General features: G+C 48.1%; 3 protein-coding genes across 3 annotated transcripts in view; 2 read left to right on the forward strand and 1 right to left on the reverse strand.

Moving 5' to 3' along the window:
- Positions 1-4,357: 4,357 nt before the first annotated feature.
- On the forward strand, positions 4,358-13,745 carry MPV17 (MpV17 mitochondrial inner membrane protein). Its single transcript, XM_006835196.1, has 7 exons — positions 4,358-4,470; positions 10,680-10,795; positions 11,027-11,119; positions 11,242-11,337; positions 11,575-11,607; positions 11,868-11,920; positions 13,472-13,745. Exons 1-7 carry the CDS (start codon positions 4,401-4,403, stop codon positions 13,539-13,541), a joined length of 531 nt encoding a protein of 176 aa, XP_006835259.1. The 5' UTR covers positions 4,358-4,400; the 3' UTR covers positions 13,542-13,745.
- A 1,988-nt stretch (positions 13,746-15,733) lies between these two features.
- Positions 15,734-16,114, forward strand: UCN (urocortin). Its single transcript, XM_006835197.1, has one exon. The coding sequence runs from the start codon at positions 15,734-15,736 to the stop codon at positions 16,112-16,114; it is 381 nt and encodes a 126-aa protein (XP_006835260.1).
- Positions 16,115-16,607: 493 nt separating this feature from the next.
- Positions 16,608-21,717, reverse strand: part of TRIM54 (tripartite motif containing 54) — a 35,872-nt gene continuing 30,762 nt past the window's right edge. Inside the window, exons 2-9 of the mRNA XM_006835289.1 lie at positions 20,576-20,748; positions 20,000-20,171; positions 18,517-18,612; positions 17,765-17,998; positions 17,512-17,534; positions 17,273-17,397; positions 17,041-17,168; positions 16,608-16,733 (exon numbers count right to left, since the gene is read on the reverse strand). Of these exons, the coding sequence (XP_006835352.1) occupies positions 16,608-16,733; positions 17,041-17,168; positions 17,273-17,397; positions 17,512-17,534; positions 17,765-17,998; positions 18,517-18,612; positions 20,000-20,171; positions 20,576-20,748 (1,077 nt within the window). The remainder of the gene's footprint in view (positions 16,734-17,040; positions 17,169-17,272; positions 17,398-17,511; positions 17,535-17,764; positions 17,999-18,516; positions 18,613-19,999; positions 20,172-20,575; positions 20,749-21,717) is intronic.

The raw sequence follows: 21,717 nt of genomic DNA on the forward strand, positions 1-21,717 counted from the left end.
TCTTAGTCCACACAGGACCCTTGGAATGAAGGTCTTTCAAGAACAAATGGTCCCCAGGCACAGAGCCATAGGAACTGGGGCCTTCCTGGACAGTTTCGCTGCCCAGGTCTGCTTCCCCAGGACTCTTTAGAACCCTCTCCTTCTACAGACTTCTCCTATGACACAGCCTCCTGTGGGCAGGGGGACTCTCCCTCCATGAACTCTCAAGGCTCCTCAGCCTACAACTGGTTCACCAGAAACACTCAGGCCTGACCTAGGCTTGGGAGCCAAATTGCTCATATTGAGCATATTGTGAAGTAGGTAAAGCCAAGTAAAGGTACTGGGTGTTTTGAGATCACATGTGAGTGGGTGTTTGGAGAATTGGAAAGGGTATTTGCATGAAGGCACCTGTCTGACTATATTTCGGAATCCAGTGTTACTGCCTTCCCAAAACTTCTCTTTACAGTAACCAACATACAGGCCTATGAAGGGTGATTAGTAATTTATTGGCCAGAAGTTGCTTATAGTATTTCTTCAGTGGAGGAACACCACAAACACCCTACCAATAGAACAGTGACTCAGATCTTACTTGCTCCTGCTTATGATAATATTCCTGGCCACTGGTCATCTGACCCTACTTGAACACTCCTAGACAGTCATGTTTTAAAAGATCTTCCTTTATATCGTCAAAGCGTATACTTCTAAATTTTACCCATTGGTTGGTGTTAGGAAATCTAGTCATCCTTCCTTGTGATTGCCCTTTTAAGTATTTAACAATAGCTATCATGTGTTTTCCCAAGTATTTTCTTCTCTAGATTAAATATCTTCAGTTACTTCAACCATTCTTTTACAAACGTCATGATTTTTGATCCTTAATGATAACTGTCACACTGTTGACTTATTAAACATGTGAAGACACTCAATTTCAGCTCTGTGTAAATAGGAATGTTCAGAACCCAAGTACAGTAGTTTATATCTTCTTATAGTTCATCTTGCTATTGTCTTTTTGTGGAAAGCTGCAGGTTCATAATATTATCTTCTAAGTAAAAACAGTCGGACTCCAGCAATGAGATGTAGGCGTGAGTATAAGCCAGGGTTTTGGGGGAGAAGTAGGTGGCCACGTGAAGTAGAAAAAAGTAGGCAGCCAGCTCCTACTGGAGGGAGGAGTAGAGATTACTTAAGTGCCTACCAAGAACAAAACCTGCTGGTGTTTTAGACTGATCCGAATATGTGGGAACAGCTTTCTGCTTTTCCAGAGCAGGAAATTTATCATGTCTAGAACTCACCTTTAAGAGGATAAGAATCAAGAAGTTCAGTCCCCTCTGTGTTCACAAAAAGAAAAACAACTCATAATTAACATCAGCCGGACCCGCAATCCAAGTCACTGCAAAGAGCCAAGTGTTGGCCCCACCCTATTTGGGCCTCCAGGCTAGATTGTAGCTTTAAGTTTTCTGAACTAACTGATAGACAAGGGCCTTCCTGGGTAGAGAAGCTTTGCTTATTTTCCATAGTAGCCCCTTGAAATTACACCATGATTTCCATCCCACTGGGGACCCACACTGTTAAGGCTGTAGATTGGTGTTGACAGCCCAACTTCTGCTGCTAAGTCAGCCCTGATCTCAGCCTCCAAAAGAAAATCAGGAGGCTGCTTTCAGGCCTTGCTCTTTTTCTCTATCATAAAAATTTCTCTGCAGGTCATTTCCACTTACAAACCTCCCAGGATATTCATCATCTAGCTATTGGTTCCTGCCTTTTCCACTTTTGCCTTTGTTTGCACTAGTCCCTCCTCTTGTTAAGTGCCATCTAATAATTTATGACTCATGGTGACCCTGTATAGCATTTCTGAGGAGCAGCTGTTGAGTTTGAACCACTGATCTTGCAGTCCAGTACATTATCCCACAATGCTACACCAGGACTCCTATTCCCTCCTCTAAGATTGTCCTTTTCCACCTCCATGGAAGTCATTTATCCTTTAAGACTCAGCTGAAATTCTACTTTGACCAAAGAGCTTTCCCAGATTTCTCCATTAAGAATTCACTTTCCTGTGTATTCCTCAGGGGGCAGGAGGAACAAGGGATAAATATTAAGCATTTGGTATGCTACGTTAATCAGATGAGGTAAATACTGCCCTATTTAAAGTAGCTGAGCAGTAAGCAGCGTGAACAAGGTCACATAACTACAAAACAATGGCACTTGTTTTTGATCCCAGACAGTCTGACATAAGTCTCTTTTCCCTCAACTTCCAAACCTACCACAGTCATGTCCTATTTTATTTGCTAATGTAAACTTAACTCCTCCAGCTTGGCAGTTTGTATATAGAAGCTTTTTGGTATATTCTCCCTGCCTTAATCATAGGAACTGGGTCAATTGGGGCTGAAGCTAGAGATGTAGAGAACCTGAAAGGGGTTGGGAATGTTGCCAGCCTGACAAATCCGACTCCAGGGATACTGTAAGAATTTCTACAACCCTAGGTCAGGGGTTAAAACTCACTAACTGCTCCTTGGAAACCCTACATAGAGTGCTGTGAGTCAACCAAGTGGTAGTGATGGTGGTTATGTGCCAAGGAGTTGGTTCTGACTCAGCAACCTGTATAGGTTTCTGAGACTAAATCTTTACAGGAGCAGAAAACCTCATCTTTGTCCTGCAGAACAGCTGGTAGTTTCGAACTGCTGACCTTAAGGTTCCTAGCGCGATTTGTAACCACTATGCTACCAGAGCTCCTAATTCAACCAACGTGTTATGTGGAGTTGGTTCCAACTCAGTGATCCTGCACAGGGTTTCCGAGGCTGTAAATCTACAGGAGCAAAAAACTCATATTTCTCCTGCAAAGCAGCTGGTAGTTTCTAACTGCTGATCCTGAGGTTAGCAGCCCAGTTTGTAACCACACTACGCTACCAGACCTCTAGTCAACCAACTTAAGTGCCGCCGAGTCAATTCTGACCCATAGCGACCCTTTATAGGGTTTCCAAGGAGCAGCTGGTGAGCTTGAACTGCCGACCTTGCAGTTCAAACGGCTTTGCGGTCTGGCGCATTAACCCACAGCAGGACTAGATGGCACTAAATAGCAGTATGGTGTGTATTTACAGAATCTTAGAGTGTTTTAGAAAATGATAAAGAAGTCATATGGTCTCCTAATTTTAAGAAGTTTGGGCCCATTTAAATGGTTCTAGAAGTATGATAAAAACAACAGTTATGGCAGAACCTCCTCCCCACAGCACACGTAACAAAGGACTCTGCAAGACGTATTCTGGCATTTTACAGATGAGAAATCTTAAACTCAAATCCAATGATGACCAAGGCTGCGCAGTCTGTTAAAGGCCTAAACTCTTTCCTGAGGTTCTGTAATTCGGTTGTTTTCGATGGTATGTTGTGAAGTGCTGTCGAATCGAGTCAATTCCAACCCATAGCGACCCTGTGTAGGGTTTCCCAGGAGCAGCTGGTGAGCTTGAACCACCGACCTTGCAGTTCAAACGACTTTAGTAACAGTAATTCTAAATAACCTATTGTGGAAAAAGCACTAGAGCACTAGAACAGTAAATACGGGCATGGCAAATATGAACAAGACCCGGTTCTACCCATTCAGGAGCTCACAATTAGGGTACTGAAGAGCCTAGAAACGCGAACCAAATTGCGCGCTTGTTTCTCTATAGTTTCCTGAAACTGAAAGACCTTGGCCCGGGTGGGGAGGTGCACCCAGATTAAGAGGTCCTGGACACAGGAGCGAAGGTAGCAAGGGGACCTACACCAAAATAGTCACAGTTCACCTGGAAAGGGAGTTGCTCATGCGGTGGATGGCCGAGCTGGGTATTAGCTGCGTATCGCCATGGGCGTTCCCAGCTCAGCCAACAGCTGCAGGGAAAAATGACCATTGGCTGGTTGCGGCCAGCCGGGAGGAAGGGGCGTGGCTTACGCCGGAAATCCGGCGACCGAATTACGTCACGCGAGAGGTGCTGCTTCAGGTCTGGTGAGTTGCAGGTGCGCCGTGGTCATCAACGCTAAGCGTCGTTCGTGTTCATAAAGCATGTGGTCATTCCAGGCTCGGGGAATCACGGTTCCAATACCTGGTGTTGAGTTTGATTCAGGAAGGATGAGGGCAGCTTCCAACTGAGTCTGAATCTGGGGACCCAGGCTCTGTGTGGAAGCCAAAGCAAGCCTGTCCTATCGAGATGGTCCCGCTCCAGTGCTTGGAGTGGGAAGGCTGCCACTCAGATTTTTGGGTACAGTTTTCCTTGGTTGTCTAAGATGGTCCCTGTTACAGGTAACTGCAGGAAGCATCCCTCTTGAGGCTTTTGCCCCATTAGGATAGTTTGGGAGCGGGATATGGGAAGTGGGAATGGATACAAGAGGATAGTCAGGACTCTCCTTAATTGAGGGGAGGGGTAATAGGGGTGACCCCTTCTCCTTTTGGCTTGACAGGAAGCATGGCACTCTGGCGGGCATACCAGCGCGCCCTAGCTGCTCACCCGTGGAAAGTACAGGTCCTGACAGCCGGTGAGTGCCCCTCTGGGACCAGAGTGGGACCAAAGCAGGGTGATTTTAGAGGCAGATGCCAGTCCTACTGAACCCCCCTATTTAAGGACTAGTTTAGTCTAAGCTGTACGTAGTCTTTGGAGGGTGGGTTTTCTTCACGTTGTTCTGAAAAGGGGATGTCTGCTTAGTTGGCCTAGCTGTGAAGTAGGATCTGAAAGTCTTTAAAAAACAGGTTAGACATGGTCTCAATTTAGAAAACTAACAATTTACAATGTGCAAAGCACTGTCACACATTTTCTCACAGGGCCTCCAGGAAGGTTTGTTAGGTAGGATTTCTTGAGACTGCATTAGATCACACACATTTTAATAAGTGCTGAAATCAGGACTGTTGCCCCCAGTCTATGTCTCTTAGCATTTGTTTATTGAGAATATATCTTAACATACAAAAGAATAATTAAGACATGGACATCTCATTTAAATAGTATGAAAACTAAACTAAAACTGTTTCAGGATCCAGTTTTGAGACCCCTTGAGTGCCTCTCCCTAATTCACACACTTCAAGAGATGGATTCCTGAGTTCTGTTTATTCTTGCTTTTCATAGTTTTACCATTATGTATGTGTTTCAAACAATATTCTAATCAAAGTTTTTGTTTTTGTATTTTTTACTCCAAATCCAGTGACCGAGTAGCAAATTAGCAATGGTAACCCATTGACTTAACGTGTGTCTGTTAACATCTTCAGTTTAGCAGGTTAGCTAACCTAAGGGGATGGCGCAAGGATCAGCAGGTTGTATTGGGGAAAGGAGTAGAATGCCTGTGAGTGTTGGCCAGTACAAGAAGTAGTTGGGTTAAGATGGAGTCTTGCCTATGTTTAGAGGAAGGGAGGATTCTAGTGAGGAGCATAGGCTTCTGGTGGGAGAACTGTTGCAGTAGTATGGGGTTGGGGTGATACTGCTGAAAGTCAGGATGAACAGAGATCCCATTACTGGAATAGCCCTGCATCAGCACAAGAAACTTCACTGGATGACTGGTCAGACAATGGACTCTTGACCCTCCTTGGGTTCCTCTCTAGCTTCCTGTGCCCAGCCACCCCATGTCCTGTCCTCAGAGTGTCCGTCAACCTGCATGACTCACCTGGCTGCGTGTGTGGTGACTCATGCTGGACTGTGTGGCTGTGATGGGAACTGACAGGCTGGGCCCTTTGCCCAGCCTCAGATTCCCTCAGGGCCGATGACTGCTAAAAGGAAGGTCCCCTCGTGGCCATCAAGAATAGGGAGGGCCTGTGTTCCCTGTTGCAAGGAACTCGAAGCTGATGGGGGCAGGAACTAGATCTCCAAGGGGTCCTAAGTGCAGATCGGTGACTGAAGTGGGGCTCTAACCTGTCTGAGCTTAAGCACTTTGACCACACCCCTGAGGCTGTGCCAGCGGTTCAACCCAGCCCTGAAATAGCCTACAGCCCCCTAGGTAGCACTTTTTCAGGCTTGTCCAAACACTTTGGACTTTTCCATTTCTGCTACTCAGTGTATTAGGATCAAGTACAAATAAAAGCAATCTAGATTTAACTCATCAAGCTGTATTTGGACTACAGCCAGTAGTAGTTCCTAAAGTCCCACGGGACAGCTCATCAGATTGGAAAATACAGCACAGATTTCAAAGTTGGAGTTAGATGCCCAAGGCTTGAATCTGACCATTGGACTTATTAGCTTCATGATCTAAGACATGTCAGTAAACTCTGTGCCTCAGTTTCCTTGTTTAGAACTTGGGTTTAGTAATATTACCTCACAGGGTCATTGTGGAGATTACATCTGTAATAAGACTTTGGAAGTCAAAAATTGTTCTTAACAGGAAGGTTCAAGGGGTGGACTCTTTCAATGAGTGCTGGTAACCCAGGTATAAGAAGCTATTCTTTTCCTAGAGGTGCTTGGATTAGTTTTTTGTGTTTTTTTTTTTTCTATTTGCTACAGATCTGAACATGGGTAAGTAGTTTTGGTTCCCCCTAAAACAGAGCTAGAAGCTTATATTCTGGTACTTTGTAAAGGCATGATCCCATGGAGGGGAGGAGCGAGAGCCAAAACAGAATACATATCAAATTGTGTGGCACTGTGGGTTAATGTGCTGGACTACAAAGTCTGAAATGCAAAGTTGGCAGTTCAAGCTTACCAGCCATGCCTCGTAAACCTTATACAGGGTCACTATGGCTGGAACCGACTTACCAGCACTTTATGGCAACAATAAGAATAAGCTGGTTGTTTAATCTCTTAGTCTGAGAAGCTCTATGAATTGTGTCTTGGGAGTATCTGTATGGAGAAAAGAAGAACGCTTTATCCACTGGCTCCCATCCCACACAGGCCAAAGGTTCACCCCCTGGGGATGGTAACTTTGGTTATCAAAATGTACATCTAGGTGGCATCTGGTGGAACTGCTATGGTGTCCCCAAGAAAGGCATCAACATTGAAGCCAGGTATGGTAGGCTTGAGGCAAGGACCTCTCGAGTTGAACTTCAATCCTAGCTGGAGGAAGAGACAGAGGTGAGTCAAGAAGATCTGAAATGGTTCATTAAAAGTGTCTGATCCTCCCAGTTTGGCTGAGTCAAGAGTCAAGAAAAAGTATCCTGGAGGAGGATCCACTGCCTGTTCTATAGAGAATCTGAGTTGTTCTTATCTTCTTGAGGGCTCTTCCAGTCTCCAGTGGCCCCAGGTCCCAGCTCCACCCATCTGAGACCCCTCAGTCCTGCAGTGGGACAGATGAGCTATAGGCACTGATCTCCCTGGAGTCTGAATGTAGGCTGTGAGCACTCAACAAACATTATAGGCCATCCAGTCCAGCACTTGATAATATAGAAGGACACTGAGGCAATGGATGGATGATATGCCCTAAGATCTCAGGTGTTGGTGGTAGAGCTGGCCATAAACCTAGGGCACCCCCACTGCACTGCCCTACCCTGTGCTGGAGACTGCTGAGGTCTCAGAGTGCTGAGTGTGGCCCCAGCTGGTCTAGACCTGGATACCTGACAAGCTGCACAACCATCCATCGTGGCTCATTTTCCAGCAGTTGATGGGGTCAGGCCAGGAATGGAAAGCAGGTCTGACACCCAGTGGGTGGTGTGAATTCACCACTAACTTCTGGGATTCAGCTCCCTTTGTGCTTTTGTGTCAGACCAAGCCCCCACCCCAGGCACTCTTTTAATGTGGATGGAATGAGTCCACCAGCACTGCAGGCTCTGTGCCAGAGGGTATACCTGCCTACCCAGGCCTCCTGCACACAACCTGCTCCTCTGCCTTCTCATCTTCCGGTAATGCTTTCTTTTCTTACACCTAAGGATCCACACACAAAAGCCGGAAGAGGAACAAAATTAAGGAAGTGGGAATTTACTCTCACCCTGGGAACAGAGTATAGGAGCTGGGACTTTTCCACTAGTGGGCAGGAGTGGTCCCAAATAGATCTGTGCTCAGAGACAGTCTCTACACCCCCCTACTCCACTGTATCTGGTGGTGAGTGACGGCATGAGAGCTGGCACCCACCCAGGGGCATGATGTCACACCGCGCCAGCGTCTGTCCGCTGGGCTCTGCGCCCAGCCTGGCAGTGGGGCATTACTGCCTGGCAGCCCCTCGTGCTACCCCATCAAGGCCCTGGGTACTGTGTCTTTGTAGGCTTCCACCCCCGGAAGCTAGCCAAACCCCCAGGTTGAGAGCACTAAGCCATGCAGACTAACCAAGAATGTTCAGGAAGATTCCAGAGTACTGGGAGATGTGGGTCTGTTTGGGCTCTCAGTTGGAGAAGGCAGGGTGAAGAATGTGAATGTCGGAGCCCTTCCTGCATGAAGGATTGCTTGGACCAGAAATGCAAGCTTTGTTGTGTGTTGGACCAAAGATTTAGAAAGCCTAGGGGCTTCATCTGTGGACCAAAGAGGAGCCTCTGGACACTGCTCCATCTGAAATGAACAGAACCACCAGGGTGACAGCTACAGACCTACCCCCACTCCCTCCTTCCTGCTGCCCCATCACTTCAGAATCTTCAAGCTCACGGACATGGTTTGTGAGGCCTAGAATCCAACTTTGTCTCAATGACTGAGGCTTCCAAAACTCTGGAGCTAGAAGTCAAGGGCTTGGGTTTTCATTTTGCTCTGTCTGTTTTGCTGTGTGGCTGCTGGCAAGCCAAGAAAAGTGAAAATACCCACCTTTTTGTGTGAGTCTTTCCTGGTCAAATGGAGAAATGGGAATATTACTGCCTGTGCTCCCTACAAGGTGATAAGCAACAGAGGTGCATGCATTAAGGGGAGTAAAATAGAGAAACTGAATTAATCCAGAAAGTGTCTTTGCTTTTTGGGCCCTTCACAGCACCTTGTTTGGGCAGGAACCCCCTGCAGAGGAGCAGCCACAGAAGCTTCAGTTCCCAACTCAACTCCATACCAAGTCACCTCATCTTTCCCTTTCCTTATCATTAAACCAACCTCCATGGCCTTTTGTGAAGATAGAACATAGAAGAGCTCTTGGTAAATGTTTTGCCAAAGTAACTGGTCTCCTCCTTTAGAAACTGACTGCCCTTTCTGTTCCATCATTCCCAACCCTTCATATGGACATCCTGTCCTTTATGCATGGCTCTAGCAGCTCTTTCGTGTGCCTGAGTAGCACTGGTGACCCCAGGTTGTGAAGGAGGGGAAGTAAGTGCTAAGTGCACAGGGCGGGGATAGAGGAGCAAGACTTCAAGTTCTGTATAGTGCTCACACCTTGAGTGTGACGTGTGGTCCTTTGGGCTTAACTTAAGGGTTCTTCATAGCCCTCCTCAAAGCAGTCTTGGTCATTGGGGTGGTAAATTTGACATTATTCCTTCATTGGTTTTTGAGCCCTTGCCAGGGACTGGATTAGGTATGGTGGGGGATAAGAGAAGAGCAGTGTCTGGGATCCTACCCTTACCCTTTAGGTTATGGGAAGAACCTCTGTCCCTCTGAGAGGTTCAGAGCTGCCTTGATGTGTATGTTGGGGCAGCCTCGAGCTGCTCCATGGCTGGGAGTGCCAGCAGCTGAGGCCAACAGCCCACGTCACCTATGGATGCTCCAGCCCTAGCACCTAGCCGCTCCCAGCTGCCTCTGACTAGTGCCTTGGGGGCAGGGCTATGCCCTGGATGTGGGGGAAGAGCAGAGCAGTGAATGTGCCGCCAGCATGGATGGACGTCAGAACCAGCCTAGCCAAGGAATGAGGATGAAGGATGTGTTTGCCCAGTGCTAATGGAGGGCACAGGGGCATGGTGGCTACAGGGCTGGAGGGGGTACTCTCATTACTCAGTGAGATAGGCAGGCCAGCTGGGGATCAGATGGTCAGTCTCCAGGTGGCCTTGTAACTGTGTGTTTTGCTAGAAGCCATCATGCCACCACAACTATTGAGGGGCTCTGTAAATAGTGATTTCTGTCCTGGTTTCTGGGTGTGGGTGGTCTGCAGGCAAGGGGAGTTGTAATAACAGGGCAAAGACTATGATACCCATGGCCACCTCACTCTGCAGTTGTGAATGAGGAGGTCTGGTTAGCTGGGTTTATGCTAAAAGGTAGCCAGGACTCTTCCTTGGGAGAGACTCTTAGCAGCTCAACCAGGCATCTTCCTGCCTGGGATGGTTTGAGTGTTCATAGTTCTTTAAAAAGAAGAATTATCTTCGCTGTTTTCTACAAATAGAAACCCAGGACCAAAGTGAAGGGTGTTAGGGTCTTGCATTGGACCAGGGACTGGGTGGAAGAGGGGAGCCAGAGTTCCTTTCTATCTGCCAAGGATCTGTTCATTGTGTGGGGTGTTGGGAAGAACCTGATTCTGCCACTTACTGGTTGTGTGAGGTTCTGGACTTTTGTTTCCACATCTGTAACGAAGGGGTTTGGATGAAATGATCTAGCAGGCCCCTTCCAACTCCGGGGCCGTGGATTCTCCAACCTGTCTACAGATTTTGACTCTGTCTCCTTTATAGTTCAGAGCTCTTGGGCCCTGGTCTGCTCATAGCTTGCTCCTCCCAGTGTCTGGCAGGCCACACATTTGGTCACCATCCTTTGGGAGAGGAGCGCCTTCAGGCAGCAGGAAGGGACTGGTGATTTGCCCCTATAGTTAAGCCTGTGGGCTCAGGATACAAATCACAAGCCCCTCCTTCAGCTAGTAGACTTGCTTCCCTCCTGGAATGGAAGCCCAGATGAGACTGTTCGGAAACACTGGCATCCTCTGGAGCTGTCCTGATAACCCCTATGTACCCTGCACAGGGTCCCTGATGGGCCTGGGTGATGTTATCTCACAGCAGCTGGTGGAGAGGCGGGGTCTTCAGGACCACCAGGCCAGCCGGACCCTGACCATGGTATCTCTGGGCTGTGGCTTTGTGGTAAGTTCTGTCCACAGCAAAGCTGCCAGTGGATTGGACAATGGTCTTAGTACCATATCATCCTTTGGTTTCCTTTCACCTCTTTCACACCTATGCCACCTGCCTTTCTCTTTTGCCTGAGTCTCTGCTTTTCCTGGAATTTGGTTTCTAATCCTTGGAGAAATTTGTGATTTAAAAGCCAGTTACTCTCTTCACCGCACCTGCATCCCCTGATCTGGGGTTTACTTTCAGGCCCCTGTAGTAGGAGGTTGGTACAAGGTGTTGGATCGGCTCATCCCTGGCACCACCAAGGTAGATGCACTAAAGAAGATGCTATTGGATCAGGTGAGCAGGAAGAAAAGGGAGCTGGGAAGGGTGAACTGTGGTGGGAGAAAATAGGGATTTAGAGATACTTATTTCTGAACTCCATGCTCACAAAGCTTTTATTTATTTATTTATTTGCCTAGGGAGGCTTTGCCCCATGTTTTCTAGGCTGTTTTCTCCCACTGGTTGGGACACTCAATGGACTGTCAGCCCAGGACAACTGGTCTAAACTCCAGAGGGTGAGCTGGGCAGGTGGGAAGTTGGCTGGCTGGCAGGTTGGCAGTGTTAGGCATAAGGCAGGCTTCATGGGGACACAAAAGGTGAAAGTATAGGGAAAGCCCCAGGCTCGGTAGGAGAGGAGGGCAGTGCGGAGCAGGGTATGCTCTCTGAATTGGCATCTTTGTGTGGCATTCAAACTGGGAGGTGGGAACTGCTTGGGAGTGGAAAAGCTCATTTGTTCTTCTCTGTTTTCTCAGGATTATCCGGATGCCCTCATCACCAACTACTATGTAAGAGCTGATGCCTCAACTGCTTGTATCCTACTTCCTGAAGTCCAGAAATGCCCAGAGCCTGGGGTCCTCCTGACATAGAAAGCCCTCAGTCAGGAGGACTCACTCATTCCCAGGCTAGGCCCTACAAGGGGAACATTTACCCAATTGTTCACCTTTTTTTCTTGAGTACAGAAGTTGGGGTGAGGCGAGGCAAGACAATGAGTCTGGGGGTCAGGTGATAAAGACAGCCACCCAACCTTTACCTTGTCTTTCTACAGCTCTGGCCTGCTGTACAGTTAGCCAACTTCTACCTGGTCCCCCTTCATTACAGGTAGGACAGATCCCTTCTCAACCCTTCAAAGAAAATTCATATTATGGACAGTTGGAGGCAAATGATTCTCATTTCAGCCTATGTTATACCCCCAACCAGAACACTTTGCTCTGACCAGAGCGCCTCAGAAGCATTCTATTCAGGACCTTTCTCTATGACTGAAACTGACGCAGAGTGTCTCACCTGCTGACCTTCTTTCGTCTTCCTAGAGAGGATCCTGCTTCCACAACCCTTGCCTCATCCCACCTGTGTTCTGCACTCAGGGACAGTGCCTGGGGTACTGCAGCCTGAGTTAGACAGAAAGGCAGACCCAAAAGACAAGTAGGAATGTGGTTAGATTAATCTACTGCAAAGCATCATTTTCTCCTAAGAAGAAAGGTAGTTGCTGGATCGTAATACAAAATAAGTAAATACAGAGTGGAACTAAAGATGATTAGTTGAAATGATGGAAAGTAAGGGGGCTGTGGGAATAGGAAAAAATAGGAAGTTATTTAAAGGGACATGGTCAGAAATTACATGAATAACCTAATTAAAGAGAATCCAGATTTATGAACCAAATCCTAAATATAAGGACCTCTGACAACACTCTGAAACCTCTTGTTATGTGTTGCCAAGTTGATTCCTTCTCTGTACTGAGCAACCCTGTACTGAGCTTCCAAGGCTGTAAAACTTTATGGAAGCAGAAAGCCTCATTTTTTCCCCATAAAATGGCTGGTGGATTTGAACTTCTGACTTGGAGGCTAGCAACCCAATACATAACCCCCTACTCCACCAACGAACTTTTGAAACTAGAGCAAGATAAATTTAAAATTAAGGAAGTGCTCTGGTGTGGTGCTGTGGGTTAATGTGCTGGACTGCAAAGTCAGTTTGAACTGCGAGGTTGGTGGTTCAAACTCACCAGCTGCTCCTCAGAAACCGTAAACAGGGTCACTATGTGTCAGAAACAACTCTATGGCACTTAACAACAACAACGCTATATGGCAGAGTCCTGGTGTAGTGCTGAAAGATAAGCACTGGATTGTTAACCAGAAGGTTGGGTATTCAAATCCAGGATTGCTATGAGTAGGAACCGACTCAATGGCATACAACAACACTGTATGGCAGGCAGTATGAAATCTTAGCTGGTACAAGGTAGACCCAAACCAAACCCAAACCCACTGCCATCAAGTTGATTCCAACTCATAGTGACCCTGTATTACAGTTTCCAAAATTAAAACTTTATGGGAGCAAACAGGCTCAACCCCTAACCCACAGTGCCCCCAGGACTCCATACAAGACAGACAGATAAGTGAATTGAGACGGAAGCTTCGCAGAAATACAAGTGCTGCAGGTGTTTACCCTTTGAGGCTGTTGTCAGAAGAACAGAACTCTGAGCTGGTGGCTCTCTTGTCTGAGCCCAACAATCCCTTCATGAAGGGCGAAAGGAAAAGGACCTAAATGCTGGAAGTTCTCAGAGATAATCCCTTCTTTCCTATTGCACTTTCCAATTCCTTTCCCATCTCTATGCCCTATCTTTTTTCTCTTCCGTTTAATGCCGTCCCTGTTCCTTAGGTTGGCTGTTGTCCAGTGTGTTGCTGTTATTTGGAACTCCTACCTGTCCTGGAAGGCACATCAGCTCTGAGCCTGCCTCGCTCCATTGTTTCTGCCTTGCAGTGATGCAGCTTGACCCTGGAATGGGTTAGGCCACCTCCTTGACACTTTCATGGTGTTGGGTTGCTAGTCAGAACTTAATGAGGTTAGCACTTTTAAATGTAAATGTAAAGTGTAAACGGATTCCTTTTTAAATCACAGAAGCCTTTATAATAGTTTTATATCTACTACATACACATGTATAATTGTTGTTGTTGTTGTTAAGTACCACCGCGATTCTGACCCCTAGTGACCTTGTATAGGGTTTCAAGGAACAGCTGGTGAGCTTGAACCACTGATCTTACAGTTCAAACGACTTTGCAGTTTGAGGCATTAGCCCACAGTGCCACACCAAGACTCCTACACATGTATAATAGGCACTCCATATTTGTCTTGATTCAGTTTACACCCAGATCCCAGCAAATGTTACTCCTCCCCACTCTTCATACATAGCCGTAGTATAGCTCCATCTCTTTGGGGACCCCTTACACCCTGTAAATGTTATTAAGGTCTGGGACCTGCAGCATCAATGAGTAAGGCTAATCAGAAGACTGCTGGGGAGTCAGAATTTCTAGAGCTGGAAAGAAGCTTAGGAGTCGCCAAGTCCATTTTTCTTTTATAAATGAGGACACTGAGTCCCACAAAATCAATGTGGTCTGTCACATCATGAGCTAGTGGCAAAGTAAAAATACGAACCCAAGTTTCCTTACTTTCTTCTACCCAATGATCTTAACTTGAAGGTCAAATATATATAATATTGCAGTTTTTGTTCCCAAGGACAAAATTAAATTTGGCTAAGTTACCACTTTGGGTCAACTCAAAAGTAGATGGGCTCAGAGGTAGGCTCGCAGGATGTGCCCGTTGGTTGTTTAAATGACTCCTGAGTGTTTTTGTGTACATTAAAAAAACAAAGGGAATAGAAGCAAATACTGTGGAATGATGATGCATGGAGGGGACTGTAACCATTGCAATGAAATGAAATATGAGTGTAAAACTGATGTTCTCCCATGTAAACTATCACTCAATTCACAATAAAAACTTAAAAAAAAAAAAAGAGTAACCAGATGCCTCACCAAAGAAGATATACACAAATAAATAAGCACATAAAAAGTGAAAAAAAGAAAAGTAAATGGATTGGTTTTGTTGTTTGTTTGTTTGTGTGTGTGTGTGTGGTCAAAAGCACCTCGAGGACAGAGACCCTCTTACATATGGTGTTTTAGTTAGACAGCCCTAGACATTAGAGTCTGGGACTGGAAGATAAGAGTCCTACAGACTTTAGCTGTTGTCCCAGTGCCTCAGCTTCCTCTGGCTGAGTCCTATTGCACAGCTGAGTGTCAGCAGCACACTTCTGATTGCCTCCCTTGTGAAACTCAGAGCTGGGGCTAGGGATTGAGCCAGAGCAGTACAGCAGGCTGTCAGTACCTCAGGTCCCTCCTAGATGGGGAGGACAGGATCAGTACTATGGATAGCCCGGAGATTTACCTTCCTTGCGAGTGCTAGAGAAGTCTCTTCTTTTGAGCAGTCGATTCTGGGATATGGTTCTAGTCACTACTGAATGTTCTAAGTAGGGTGAAAGACTCTTGTGTCCCTGAGTAAGCTTTATGCCCAGCCGACGTCTCTCTTTCCGTACTCCCTGTGCCGCATTGCCGCTACTTCCAGCCTTGCCCCAAAGGCTGTGAGTCTAGTAGTGTCCGGAGGCGGGCCCCTTGGGGGGCTCACAACCCTCTGGACTCAAGCTGTGACCGTCATTGTTTCTACAATCAGTGCATGTTCTTCGCTGACGTCAGTCAGAGCTGTCCTGGCTATATAACGCTGGCAGCCGTCCTAGGACAGACCCCATTTTCCCCAAGGCGCCCGTAGCTGGCCACGAGGGACAGAGACTGGAGCTCCGTCTTGTACCGTGCAAAGGCTCAGCGACAACCTGTGAGTGGCTCGGAGCATCTACCTAGATTCCCTCAGCACCAGGAAGGACTGCCTTCAGTTCACCCGTTGCCACTGCCACGAAGGCGGGAGGGAAGGTGGGATCGGACCGGGGCCGCTGCTGGGGCTGGAGGGAAGGTAGGCTGTGGGCACCAGGCAGCAGCGGGGCACCCTCTGTGGTGCGGAAGGGGAGTGGCGCCCCCTGCAGCTGTCCCCGCTCGTCTTACCCTGCGCTGCCCCTGTGTGTCCAGGGCCAGCGGGACCATGAGGCAGGCGGGACGCGCGGCACTGCTGGTGGCGCTGCTGCTCCTAGCACAGCTGCAGCCGGGGAGCAGCCGTTGGGGCCGGGAAGCGGCAGCAGCCGGGGTCCAGGACCCGAGTCTACGCTGGAGACCCGGGACACCGGACGAGAGCGGTGGGACCGGCGCGCTACTCCTGTTGTTGGCTGAGCGCTTCCCACGCCGTGTGGGGTTGGGTCGATGGGGAACCCGGGCGGCAGCACAGCGGCCACGAAGGGACGACCCCCCGCTGTCGATTGACCTTACCTTTCACCTGCTGAGGACCCTGTTGGAGCTGGCACGGACTCAGAGTCAGCGGGAGCGGGCAGAGCAGAACCGCATCATATTCGACTCGGTGGGCAAGTGATTGTTCCCATCCGGGGTCACAAGAAGCTTGACCCCCATCCTTTATCCCCGCTAGGGTTAGGACGTCTGCCACCAGAACTGGCCCAGTCCCCGCGAGGATTGAGTGGCCCAGGGATACCCAGATCACTCTGCGTTACTGTTTTTTAATAAAAATACCGAAGAGCCTCTGACTTCTGTCATAGGGGTGCAGAGAACCACAGCAGGGTGGGAACCCATCGGAAAGGGGCTTCCTAGGCGGGCGGGAGTGAACTGATGATGCAGGAAAGCTTTCAGTCGGGTTCCTTCGGCCCATTCTGCCCCCAGTCCTTCCAGAGACTCAGAATCTCCAGCACAGCCCACTACCCCGACCTTTTCCCCAGGGTCTGTGCTCGCAAGTCCACTTTTCATCGCACCTCCGCCCCCAATACACACACATTCGGGGTAGGAAGGGATGGTAGTGGGGCCGCTGAGGGTGTGGCGCTGAAAGGCGACACAGGTCCGGGACCAAAAGGCCTTTATTGAGCCCATTTCCCCGGCGGGGCGAGCTGAGTGGCTACGTAGTCTCTGCACAGATTCTCTGCCACCCGAGTGCCAGCCGTGTGGGGTGTGCGGGCTCCCAACAGGATCAGATCAGTGCAGGCCTGTGCCAGGGGCGGGGGGGGGGCGGGAGGGGTGGGTGATGGGGGAGGAAAGAAGCTCTGTGGGCCGGTGCTTCAAAGGAATGGGGCAACCTCCAAGTCCAGTTCCCTCCCTCCCCCCAGCTGACCCCAACCCGGTCTCCCAAAGCCCCAAAGGGCAGGGTGGGGGTGGGATGGGAGTGAACTTTTGCCTGCTCGAAAGAGGTACTCCTTTCTGGTTCGGGGTTATTTAAAATGAGTGGTTGTTCCAAGCGACCCCTGATGCCACAGGGGGCGCTATCACCAAAGAAGGGAATAGGAGCGTGTCTACCAGGTCCCGCCCCCAGACCCTCGGGCCACACTTACTGTCCGTCCCGTCCAGCCGCTCTTCCCCCGGCCCAGCGCTGCCCTCTTCCCCGTCCAAAACTACCTCCTCATCCTCTTCCTCCCCGGAAGCGCCTGGGCAGAAGAAAGCCAGGGTGAGGTGGAGTCCCTACTTTGCTGGCCTCATGCCCCACTCCCAGTTCCAGTGCCCACGGTTCCCACCTCCCTTGCTCCCTCACCGGGTTGGAAGTCGATGGTCCTCAACATTTCGGCCACGTGCTCCACGCTTACGGTGAATTGCTCCATGCTCTCATAGCCTGGCTCAGGCCGTCCTGCCAGCTCCACCTTCGACATTGTCCCGACCCTGCGACGGCCGCAGGGGCTCAGCTGGAAGCACTTGAGCACCTTGAACCCCTCCCTGCCAGTAGGGTCCCCCCATCCATTTCCCTTTTTTTTTCTTCCCTCTCCGCCAACTCACTTATTTATCAGCTCCTTGGCCTGCTGCAGGAAAAAAGGAGAGTAAGAGTAAGTACCGCGCTCAGGCCTGACAAATCGCGTTTGGATTCTCTCTCGTCGACAGAAGGGGTGTAGATCACTATTTCTAACTCGGAGGGCGTGACTTGCCCAGGGTTCTGAGGCTAGTAGGGCTGAAAGATAAGACTAGAACCCTTGTCACTCCAGGTGCCAAGGCTCCGGCTAGGTAGCGCTACCGCCCGCCCCACAGGGCCCACCTGGAGGTAGAGCGCCATCTGCGGCTCCTCCATGGATTGGATAGCGGTTTCCACGAGCTTAGAGGAGACCTCCAGGTGGTCTCCATACTGGCGGATGAGGCCACGGACACGCTGTAGCTTCTCCTCCTGAGCCCGGGCCAGGGCCTGCAGCAGCTCGCCTTTGCGCTCTTCCAGCACTGCACACAGGGTCTCAAACCTCTGGTTTAGCAATTGCTTCTGCCTTCGACTGTTGTCCTGGAACATGGGGAGCAAGAATGAAGGGGTATGGTTGAGACTACAGAGCTGAAAGAGTCCCTCTTTTATTTGTCTAACTCCCCACTTAATGGAAGTCACAGAAAGCCAAGATAGGAAAGTGACAGAGCCAGAACTCCTACCAAAGGCTGTTGACTTCTAGATCTTTTCAGCAATAATAATAATTTTTTAAAGTAGCTTCACTAAGCACTCTCACAAAGAAATCAATAAGGTAGCTACTATAGCATTATTATTACTGCTGTTTCATATAGCAAAACCCCACAAAACCAAAGCACAGAGAAGTTAAGTAACGGTACACAGCACAAGTGAGTGGCAGAATTGGAATTCAAACCTAGCAATTTGGCCAAACATATCCCTCTACTCTGTTCCATCACTAGGAGCAGAGGAACTGTTCAGTCAGTGAGGGCTACGTAAGGGCAGAGAGGGGCAGTTCTCTTGGGAGCCCAGAGTCTCCAGGTCAGCCTGTGGCCACTTGCTCCTCCCTCTCCACACAGGCTCACCTCAATGGTCTGGCACACCTCCTCCATTTGTGTGATCACTGCTTGCACCCGGTCGTTGCCTGCCACCAGCATCGCGATGCCATCACTGAGCTCACTCTGCCACACACAGGTCAGTACTTAGGGCTGGAGCACCCCTCCAGCCCCAGCTAGGACTGCCTAGGATGCCCACCCTTCACCACACCATCAAGGCATCCTATTACATAGATCCAGGGGACATGGAAACAGCCCAAAAGTGTGGAAACACCTCTTATGAAGTCTAGAAGGAGGTGGTGGGGGGAAGCCCTCTATTACCAAATAAGGATGGAATAGTGATTCTGCAAACATCTACTGTATGGTGATACTGCTAGATGCTTCTTCTGTAAATTTATGTCTTTCAGCAATTCTAGACATTTCTTATTTCAGTGTTTTCTATTTTGATACTATTGCATCTTCTCCATTTCCTTAATTCCTTAATTCTGAGACTCAGATTAGACATATGGTAGACCTTCTTATTCCCAACTTTCTTATCTTTCAGTGCTGCGTTCTGGGTAACTTTTTTTTTGCCTGTTCCCATTTACTAATTCTCTCTAGAAAAATCTGTCATTTTATTCAACCTTTGAGTGCTTTATTTCAACAGTTATATTTGCATTTCTAAAATGTTCTATTTGGTTCTTTGTCAAATCTGCAGAACAATATTTAATAGTCTATTACTGCTTGATGTTGTCTTAATTCCATCATTTAAAAAACATTTTACACATAGTGATTTTCTATTCTTTAGTAATTTCAATATCCAAATTCCTCTTGTTATTTTTCTTTCTTCTGACTCTACTATGGAGTACATTTCTTTGTGTATCTCTAATTGTCAGCTAATATTTTATTAATCTTGGAAAACCTATAGGCCCAGATAGAGGATGCCTTCCTCCAGAGATAATTTGTATTTACTTTTGTCAAAAGTCAGGTGATGCAACTAACCATATTAGCTCCTGGGATTTCAGTTTAGCCCTGTGAGTTTTAGATCCAGGTCACCACTTTTGGAGCTAAAGGACATAGTCTCTTTCTCTTGGAGATAGGACCAACATTTGCACTTTGGGGTACACTGCCTTTCCTCTGCTTACCACTCATGGTTCTATTTTCAGATCATTACTGCCTCTTTTCCACCCTTCCCCAAATTTGGAGATTTCCTTTATGCTTACCAACATGATTTAAAATTTGTGTTTTAGGCATAATCTAGTTTTGTAGTAATGAGAAGACCATGAGAGTGCCCACCATACTAAGTACTTTCATCCATTAATCTAATTGTATCCTCACAACAACTCTCAGAAGTATATGTTTTTATCCTCATTTTATTAAGTGAAGAAGTTAAGTAGCTTACCCAAGGTCATACATGGAGTTAAGGACAGCCTTGATTTACCTGACTTCAAACCACTTGAAATAAGAGGCTGAAGTTTGAGACCCTGAGCTATGTTCTCACCCTCCAGATGTCTGCTCCCTCCCTGCCTGATACCTTCTGGCGTTTGTAAATGGTGGGCAGTGGGGCCACCTCACAGTCCTTGTGGGCACCGAAGACCTTGCAGAGAGAGCAGGTAGGCACTTCACAGCTCAAGCAGTAGATGTTGATCTTCTCATCTTCATGCTCCTCACACATGAGGTGCTGCTCAGCCTTAGAGTTCAGTGGTCTGAAGAGGGCAGGGAGGGGACAGGAGGGTCATGGATCAGGCCAGGTGGAGGTGGAACCCAAGTGTGCATAGCTCTGTGAACACCTCTTCAGCCTCCACCCACTTCCACCACTCCGTGGCTGGGCAGATGAGTGCCTTCCAGTGTACTTTTAGTTTGGGGGAATAGATAGGGGAGGACTAGACCCAGGAACAGTCTGTATTCCAGAAGGAAATCATGGAGGCAAGGACCTTGCATGTGGGCTGCCATTCCCTCCCAGGAGGTGAAGGTGACTCTTTCTCTCTGGGTCCAGTTCCTTCCTCTCTGTACTGAAGACTATTTTGCAGCCTCTTTTCTGGCCCTGCTGGTTTCCCTGGCTGTGTCCCAGGCTCTGTCCTTTGAGAGGCAAGAACACCCCTCAGCTCACCTGGATGATTCCTGCTTGTAAATATCGATAATGTTCTCCACAAGCAGGTTTCGCTGCAAGCCATAGACACCATGTCGGTCAAGGACAACCTCATGCCTGCAAGATGGGCAGCGAAAACGGCCTCCTGAAGACACAGTGGTGGAGCCTCGGGATTGCCACAGAGGGTTCGAAGCCTGTAGCATGAGAAAACGGGCACAGGGAGAAATGAGGGGCCTGGGAAGAGGCAGGGGGAATGGCTGTGGGGATTCAGGTGTAGGAGGGTGGTGGAAGGGGTTGCATTAGCTCTTTTATCTGGCTGGGTCCCCTTGAGAAGACCTCAGGATGAATGACTGTAGAGGTCTTTTTTCTCACCTTTGTTCCATTACTCAGCCCACCTCCTTGAATGTCCCTACATCCAGAGCCTAGCTTTTGGCCAAGGCCTAGTCAGGAGGGGATGTCCCCAAAGGGTTCCAGTGTAGAGTTATAGGGAGGGAATTCTGGTGAGTCTGGCCAGCTTCTGGTTTACATTCTCCCGTCTTGATCTTAACCCATCCCAAAGAGAAAAGTATTTCTCTCAGCTAACTTGAAAATTTTGAAAAATTCAAAGACAGCAATTGGCCTAACTTAGGCCAGACAGTACACTTTGGGCCAATCACCGAGGCTTCAGGAAGCAAGGGTCTTGCTTGGATCATTTGCCCATGATTCAAAAGCAGGACTCATGTAAGAAAATTATAAATCTCATTGGATGAAGAAGAGTATCTTCAAAGAAGAGGTTGAGTTGGTTATAAACAAGTCAGCCACCCAAGTTGTGCCCTGTAATAAGCACCTTGCTGCATGATTAAGGAATGAGGGAAACTTTTTAGGATTAGGGACATCTGTGGCACTGCAGGATAAGCACTGGACCACAAGTGCAATTTGAACCACAAGGTCAGTGGTTTACCAGCCACTCCTTGGAAACCCTATACAGGGTTGCTTTGAGTTGGAACTGACTAGATGACACTTTACAACAACAACAACATGCTAACAGTTGGAGAATAAATAAAAGAATGGAGGAGTGTTTCAGGCTAAAGTACTGGTATTTGCAAAAGCCTGAACATGGGGTGTGAATCTTCATGATCTGAGAATTGAATGATGCCTGTTGTTGTTGTTAAGTACCATTGTTG

The sequence above is a fragment of the Chrysochloris asiatica genome, unplaced genomic scaffold (genome assembly GCF_000296735.1).
Source record: "Chrysochloris asiatica unplaced genomic scaffold, ChrAsi1.0 scaffold00016, whole genome shotgun sequence".
NCBI classification, from domain to species: Eukaryota; Metazoa; Chordata; class Mammalia; order Afrosoricida; family Chrysochloridae; genus Chrysochloris; species Chrysochloris asiatica.

Bases quoted from the DNA above. Each gene is read 5' to 3' on its own strand.
- MPV17 (XM_006835196.1), top strand. From the start codon at position 4,401: ATGGCACTCTGGCGGGCATACCAGCGCGCCCTAGCTGCTCACCCGTGG. The intron at 10,796-11,026 runs GTAAGTTCTGTC...GTTTACTTTCAG, and splicing joins CTCTGGGCTGTGGCTTTGTG to GCCCCTGTAGTAGGAGGTTG. The intron at 11,608-11,867 runs GTAAGAGCTGAT...GTCTTTCTACAG, and splicing joins CCCTCATCACCAACTACTAT to CTCTGGCCTGCTGTACAGTT.
- UCN (XM_006835197.1), top strand. From the start codon at position 15,734: ATGAGGCAGGCGGGACGCGCGGCACTGCTGGTGGCGCTGCTGCTCCTA.